At 44.2% G+C, this 8,055-nt stretch overlaps 1 protein-coding gene across 2 annotated transcripts in view; it reads right to left on the reverse strand.

Moving 5' to 3' along the window:
* Positions 1-3,011: 3,011 nt before the first annotated feature.
* Oat (ornithine aminotransferase) overlaps positions 3,012-8,055 on the reverse strand; it is a 19,766-nt gene continuing 14,722 nt past the window's right edge. For both annotated transcript variants that reach the window (XM_005351395.3, XM_026781538.1), the window contains exons 7-10: positions 7,557-7,685; positions 6,552-6,665; positions 5,094-5,238; positions 3,012-3,902 (exon numbers count right to left, since the gene is read on the reverse strand). In XM_005351395.3, the coding sequence (XP_005351452.1) occupies positions 3,742-3,902; positions 5,094-5,238; positions 6,552-6,665; positions 7,557-7,685 (549 nt within the window). In that variant the 3' untranslated portion in view covers positions 3,012-3,741. The remainder of the gene's footprint in view (positions 3,903-5,093; positions 5,239-6,551; positions 6,666-7,556; positions 7,686-8,055) is intronic.

Here is an 8,055-nt window from a genome sequence, read left to right on the forward strand (position 1 = left end):
GGGAGGCTGGGAGGAGGCGGAAACTTGTGTTGTTTTTTTTCCTTTTCTCAATAAAAAAAAAAAAAAGATGTACTCTCTCACGAAGCGATAGTGGCACATGCCTTTAATCCCAGCACTCAGGAGGCAAAAGCAGGCTGATCTCCGAGTTTGAGGCCAGCCTGGTCTACAGAAAGAGTTCCAGCACAGCCAAGGCTACACAGAGAAATCCTGTCTCAAAAAAATGATGTGTCCTCTCTGCTCCCTGTTCCAGCTGCCATGCTCCGATGCCTCCTTGCCATGATGGCCACTCATCTTTCTGGAATTGCAAACCAAAATAAACTTTCTTCCATAGTTACTCTTGGTTACGATGTTTAATCACAGCTTCAGACAAGCAACTACTGTAAGTAGCTAGTTTTCAGAGAGGGGGTAAAAAGGTAACAGGCTTCTAAGGAATTAGCTAACTTGCTAGATGTCAGCAGGCTTAAGGACTATTGAGGATGGACCCTTCTGTCCTTTGTCAGCAGCCTATAAATCCAGAAAGAACTAAAAGACTCTGGTTAATGCTCAAAAGAACATCTGAGTCATATCTGGCCAAATGGAGGCCTAACATTCTGAACTACCAAGGTCATAAAATTTCAATTAGTGGTAAAGAACAGGACATACCATTGCCCTTTCCTGAGTAGCACTCCAAAATGATCCTGCCAATCACCTAGACAGGAAAATGCCCGTCAGGGAAAGCTGCCTGTCCTAAAGACTTTAGACATAGTATAAAATCTACCTAAAAGGTAGGCTGGGAGCTCAGTCAGTAGTATTTACTTGTGTAACATGCACAAAGACCTAGGATTCCACCTCCAGAACTGCACTCAGGATGTAGAGACAGAAGGATCAGATGTTCAAGATCATTTTTGGATACATAGCAAGGCTAAGGCCAGCCTAGGATACATGAAATTGTTTTATTCAATCAATCAAACAATTTTATAAATGTAGGTCATTACAAAGGATTTTCCTGGAGATTGCCCACTCATGCCTTAAAACTTCTTTACTCTGCATTAAACTATCTTCTGCACTAAGAATCCTCCAAATTCTTTCATCAGAGCTAGAGGATCTCTGAGTTTGAGGTCAATCTGGTCTACAGAGTGAGTTCCAGAACAGGCTCCAAACCAAAGCTCTACAGAGAAACCCTGTCTTAATAAACCAACCAACACACACACACGTGTGTTGGTCTGCTGACCTGGTCATCAGGCCTGGACAGTCCCACCCCCTCATAGTGCAACCAGCCCTATCTTTGCCCCCTTCCCTCCCCCAATCTCTCCCTTATCTGAGTTACCTTTCTGCTATTTGGCTTTCCTAACAGTTCTTGCAATCTCAGGAAGGGACTCTAGCAAACTCCCCACCTACAGTGCTGTATCAGAGGGAAGTGCATTCTGAGGCCACATCGCTTAGCTGTTCTCATAAGGAGAGACCTGGATGATGCAGACAAAGAGCTGAAGCTGCCATCGGTCTCTGAAGTAGCCCTCTAGCTCCGGTGCCTGCATCTACCTAACATCCTCTTGACAACTAGATGCAACTTACAGAATGGACTGCTAAGCCTGAAGGGCCTCTAATCTCAGCTAAAGCTAGGCATGTCATCCCAAGTACTCTGCCTGATGAGCCATCTACATATATGTATGCTTTGGTTTGGAGCCTGTCCTGGAACTCACTCTGTAGACCAGACTGACCTCAAACTCAGAGATCCACCTGCCTCTGCCCATCTATATATTTTATAAGCATGTTTATGACTTTGTTCTACTATGTAAATGTGTGTGACCTCTTCCACAGTGGCACGTGTCTTTCAGGGTATCCTAGATCAAGGTTGCTGTATCTCAGAATAAATTGCTTTCCTCCCTTAGAGCAGTTATTCTGCAGTTGAGCATGCCTAGGGCTTTACCAATATCATCCTTTATTCATCCCTCTCCCGAAAGGCAGGTCCCACTCCATCTCATTGGAAACATTAGGCTCTCCATGCAATCATTTTGACAGGCCAAACTGCTAAGCAGCTCCCTTCCCTAGGACTGCCTAGCACCTGGCTCACCACTGGGGCTGGCTGTCCTCTGCATGTGGGTGGCACAATTGTGTAAGGACTCAACCTGGCAGGTTTTCTGTGGTAGTAAGAGGTACTCTTCTGTGGTTCCTTCTTCCAGCAATCCCAGGGATCATCAGCCCAAGGCCCAGTTTGCCTGGAGTTCAAAGCTCTCCACCTTCCTGAGCCTCCTACACTAAGAGTCTTCTCACACAACCATGCTTTCCCCTCTTCTATCTGAAGACGACAGTGGCCTTCCAAGAACTCGGCCAGAAGCTTCATTTGCCAAGTCCCCCTAGTCTTCAGGCCTCCTCTGAAGAATCGCTGATGAGTGATCCAGGGTCCTAAGAAAACCTCTGTGCCTCAGAGAGTGCCTGCAGGAAATGCAGAATCTCAAGTGTGCAGGTACACACACACACACACACACACACACACACACGCTTCAGGCAGGCACTACTGAACTTAGCCTCTTTTCTTTTAATGTGTGTATATGTCATATGTGCAGATGCTGAGAACAGGACATCAGATGCCCTAGAGTTGGAGAAACAGGAGGTTGTAAGCCACCCAATGCACGTGCTGGAAACCAAACTTGGGTCCTTTGGACGAGCAGCAAGCTCTCTTAACCGCTAAAGCATCTCTCCAGCCCCAGGCTGCACTGCACTACAGGGGCATGCCCGTAGTCCCCGTTATTGAGTAGGCTGAGACTGAGACAGGAGGATCGCTTGAGTCGGTTCTGGGTTATAGTACTCTGTGCTGATCAGGTGCCCACACTAAGTTTGGCATCATTATGGTGACCTCCTCAGGAACAGGGAGCACCAGGCTGAGTAAGGAGGAGTAAAGCGGTCAGAAAGTTCATCCCCTTTGAACAGCAAGCACCTTACAAGGAAGTTATTCCACAAAACACACTAGAGAAAAATAAAACAAAATATAAAGAAAAAAACAACAAATAAAAACAAAACCCACATCATTATACAGATATGAACTAATCATAGCTTTATTTAGAATAAAAAGCCTGAAACGAACACACCCAATGGTCTCAAGAAGAGAAGAAATGCCAGTCACAGGAGTGGAATACACTTACTATTACCGATATGGAAATACAAAATACTCTGCTGGGGTAAAAAGAAAAATAAGCTTTATTCAAAGAAATACTGAAAATAAATGTTTTACAAATTGCAATCAAGCACTTGAAAGTGTAATTTAGGAAAGAATTCTCAGAATCTATATAAAGCATTCTAGTGTTGGCCAATGCAAAGTTTACTTGAAACGGGTATTTTACATATGCTTAACCTTTAATCATCTTAACATCCATTGATTATAATGATTCAACTGCATGAGGTTAAGCAAGTCTCTCCTGTAGTATCTCAGAAATAACTTTCAAATACAAAACATTCACACCAGCAAGGAAATTATAAAAATGTATGTAAATGATGCAGGACCGGATTTGAAGGCTGGGTAGAGATGGAAGTGCTTCACCTTAGAAAGTTCCCACAAAGTCAAAATTTAACAAAGCGAGATGCCACAGCCAACTGCAGGTTCATAAATGTCACTCTACTATGCATCAACTGAAAAAAATAGGTTTGCATATCCAAAAAAAAATGTCTTTCAAGAGACCAACCAGTGGGATCTGCCTGCTGTGAGCAGAGTGTCACAAGAAGTCCGTCTGAAGATGGCTCCCGGGGGCCACTAAGCAGCTCTTATTCTCAGAAGGACAAGATGGTCTTGTTAATGATTTCCACTGACTCCCGGATCTCGTCCTCCTTGATCACAAGTGGAGGGGCTAACCTGATGATATCACCATGGGTTGGCTTGGCCAGGAGCCCATTATCTCGGAGTCGCAGACACACCTTCCAAGCATCACAATCTACAGAAAAATGGTCACAATGTATTCACAGAGATCAATATATAAAAACCCTTGTCATAGGCACAGGCAGCACGGCCCCACCAGAGCGTGTTCCCAGGATCTGCTCAGGAAAAGAAGTTCTAAGTCTAAGTCACTCCTTTGCTCAGGAGGTTGCATTGCTGACCTTTTGGCAAACACCTAACTAGGTCTGAATGACAGAGACTACTACAGGCAGAACATCCCTTGTCTGCAGTGCTTGGGTCCAGAAGGACTCCTGCTAGATTCAGGAATGTTGGCATACACAGAAGAGGAAAGGGGGCTCATGTAAACATGAAACTTGTATTTCATACTCAGACAAACTAAAGGTAATTTCACACAAGATTCTTAGTGCACCTGCATTTTGATTGTGGCCTGTCCCCTGGGGTCAAGTATAGGACTGTCCTCCTCTGGTGTGATGGTGGTGGTCAAAACCTTTCAGACTGGGGATCATTTCAACTTCTCAGATTAGGGATGCCTGGCATGCAATCATAGGGAGCTAATGTGAAAGACTTGGGTAGGAGACATAAATGAAATAACGGAATAAGCAAGCCCCGAATCCTAGGAACACTACAGGTTGCTGATATGGACATACCTCCTGACCACTGGGAACTAAGCATCATTTCCCGGCAGGGTTTTTCAATAAAGCTGCAGGCAGAACTGCCTAGAACTGCCTGAGTCCACCCAACCCATCACATCAGATACTCTTGGGTGGAACCAGGCTTAGTTTCTTTCTCAAAAGCTCCTCTGCTGTTATCAATTGCTTTAAAAGGAAGGGCTAGCCTAAGAAAACCAGAAGGGTGCCCCGGAGGGTGATAACTGATATCAGGCACACAATGAAGGCTTAAGCCTCCATTATCTATTGCCAACATCAAAGCTATTCTTTATTCCTACAGTTACCTCCACAGCCTCTGCAAAAGGTAGAAAGCATTCGAGTGAGGGAAAAAGATTAACGGACACTAACCCAGGATAGCCAGCTGCTGTCTAACTAACAGAGACAGGAAAAGAAATGTCTGCAAGGAACAAACACCTGGTCAAAGGAGTTAAAATGCCTTCCTGTTGGAAAGACCTACAGTTAGGATAACATTAAGACAATCAGGTCATACTTTATCTAAACGGCTTGACCAACAATCCAGCCCACCGTGTCTACCCACTGTGTCTTTGAAAGGCCCTTACCTTTGGTTTCTCGGATGACAATGGCATTTAGCAACCCTTTCCCTCTTACAGCAGTCACAACATCAGAGGGCAGCTTCATGAGCTCCTTTCTCAAGATGGTACCCATCTTGTCTGCGTTTTCAGCAAGATTCTCTTCTTCTAAAACCTGTTTTTTAAAAAATTACACAAATGTTCAGAGTGTCCTGGAGTAATCTGAGTACGGCTAGAAGCAAAAAGCACTTGGGAAAGACCAGAGTGACATCACCTGCATTGGCTTTTCAGGGCCTATAGTAATTTCTAGCTAAAGACATACAACTTCAGAGCCTTGCTTCAATCGCAAATCCACTGACAACCAGTCTTCATGGCAAAATAAAGATTAAAATGTGTTTAATGAGAGCCAGTCAATGGTGGCATGCCTTTAATTCCAGCACTTGGGAGGCAGAGGCAGGCAGATCTTTGTGAGCTTGAGGCCAACCTGGTCTACACAGCAAGTTCCAGAACAGAGAAACCCTGTCTCAAAAAACAAAAATAATAAAAAAATAATAAAAAATTGATTAATGCAATATGTTGTTATTATCTGAACACCTCAATGAACTAAGAATAATTTAACTTGAAACTGCACAGAATTGCCTTTTTTCCTCCCCCTAACATATACTAACCTTTTATCTACTTTCCTGGGCTAGCTTAAAACCTGTGATTGTCCTGCCTTCCAGCATCCTTAGTGCTGCTGGGATTACAGGTATATACCACCATCCCTGACTTCACTTTTTATCTGTGTGGTACTAAGGAATGAAACCCAAGGCCTTCCTCTTCTACTGAACTAAGACCACCAGTCCTCAAATCCAAGTTTGAAAAAAAATAAAAGGGAAAAAGAGCTTTGTGGTCACCTGTAATCTTAGCATTTGGGCAGCTAAAGCAGGAGGATTGAGCTGTCTAAGCTTGAGCTACAGGGTAAATTTCAGGCCAGTGTAAACTAGAGTGAGACCTTGATTTGAATAACAAACAAGAAAAAAAAACAAATCTTGCTTGCTAAACCAAAGGAACATATTAGGTGGTCAGTGTATAGGAGTTCTGCCGCTGCCAGGTGACCGATTACAAACTCCAGAAGCCCAGGAGTCCAGTTTATTAGGCAAGGCAAAAAAGCTACCTTACTTTTGTTTTTTGGTTTTTTTCAAGACAGGGTTTCTCTGTAGTTTTGGAGCCTGTCCTGGAACTAGCTCTTGTAGACCAGGCTGGCCTAGAACTCACAGAGATTCACCTGCCTCTGCCTCCCGAATGCAGGGATTAAAGGCGTGCGCCACCACTACCCAGCAAAGCTACCTTACTCTTTGGGAACACCTTGCTCCTAAAATCCCTTCATTCCTCATGCTCTCTAACACTTAGTAATCTTATTAAACTTCTTTTCACACCAGGACTCAAGTTAAAGATAACTTCAACACTACTTAAAAGTAGGTATCATTCAGCCATATCAGTTTTCACCTCAAGAGCTGCAATGGCAATTCGGCAGCCTAGTGGATTACCACCGTATGTGGAGCCATGTTCCCCTGGTTTAATGGTCAGCATTATCTCATCATCGCACAGTACTGCAGACACCTGAAAGACAGAGCCCATCTTTGTCATTCCTCAGATCTCAGCATGCCAGGGACACAGATACTTCCGTAGCACCGATATGAAATTCTATCAACCAGCAGTTTCCATCTGTCCCTGACTCTCAGTAATATAACCCAAGACAGGCCCAACACATTACAGACACAGTAAACAAACTTCAGTGGCACTAAACAATATAGTGCACACTTTTAGAACTAAAAGAAAAACATTTTATTATTATATTATCTGTATAAGGTGTTTTGTCCACAGGTATGTCTATGCAACCACTTGTTTGCCATGCCCATGGAAGCCAGAAAAGGGTGTTAGATCCCCTGGAACTAGAGTTACAGATGGTCGTGAGCAGCCAGGTGGGAGCTGGGAACTGAACCCAGGTCCTCTGGAAAAACAGTCAGTGCCCTGGATCACTTAGCCATCTCTGCAACCCAAGCAGAACTGTTTTTGCAATGAGATAATTTATAGTCCTTTCCAAAATGCTCTGCTTAGAAACAAACTTGGGCATTCCCTGCAAGAAGACAATTCCGTCTACTCAGTAAGAACATCTACTCTTCAAAACCCTCTTATCCCACATCAATTACTAGCTCTGGATGCAAATCCCCCAGAAAAGAAGAAATGCTCCCTCTTACATTCACTGTTCGTGGTCTTGAACAATCAGTAGTGACACTTTCTCAAAAGTGGGAGGAGGAGCTTCTGAAGGGAAATGCTTCTGTCCAAATCAAATGCCGCAGCACAACCCAAAACACAACTCCACTTGGTCAAATTAACCAAGTAGACTGCACAACGGAAGTCTAAACTGTTCCATGTGGCCTGGAGTCCAATCAAATGACTTGAAAGGCATCCCAGTCAAGGTCAGGAGAAATATAGGGGTTTTTAACTTACAGGGTATAAGCCGCCAGAAAGGGCCTTCCCGAGAAGAACTATGTCAGGTCTGACATTCTCATGATCCACAGCCAGCCGTCTACCAGTTCTGGACAATCCCGTCTGTATTTCATCAGCAATAAACAGGACCTGGGAGAAAGAACAGGCAACACAACTCTCATTCTAACCTCGTGAAGAAACAAAGGTCACCATCATTTAACCATCCCATTAAGTGTCACTCTGACACACCCTGAAAACTGTGCCGATGTTTTTAGTTCCCACACAATTTCAATGGTGTCCTTTGGAAATCTGTTTGCTGGTTCAGCCTAACACCTCCCAGGGGCCTATGTGGCACTGCTTTGCATGGCAGAAAAGGCATAGCTGGGCGGTGGTGGTGCACGCCTTTAATCCCAGCACTCTGGAGGCAGAGGCAGGTAGATCTCTGTGAGTTCAAGGCCAGCCTGGTCTACAAGAGCTAGTTCCAGTACAGACAGAACTGTGACACAGAGAAACCCTGTCT

The sequence above is a fragment of the Microtus ochrogaster genome, chromosome 8 (assembly GCF_000317375.1).
Source record: "Microtus ochrogaster isolate Prairie Vole_2 chromosome 8, MicOch1.0, whole genome shotgun sequence".
NCBI classification, from domain to species: domain Eukaryota; kingdom Metazoa; phylum Chordata; class Mammalia; order Rodentia; family Cricetidae; genus Microtus; species Microtus ochrogaster.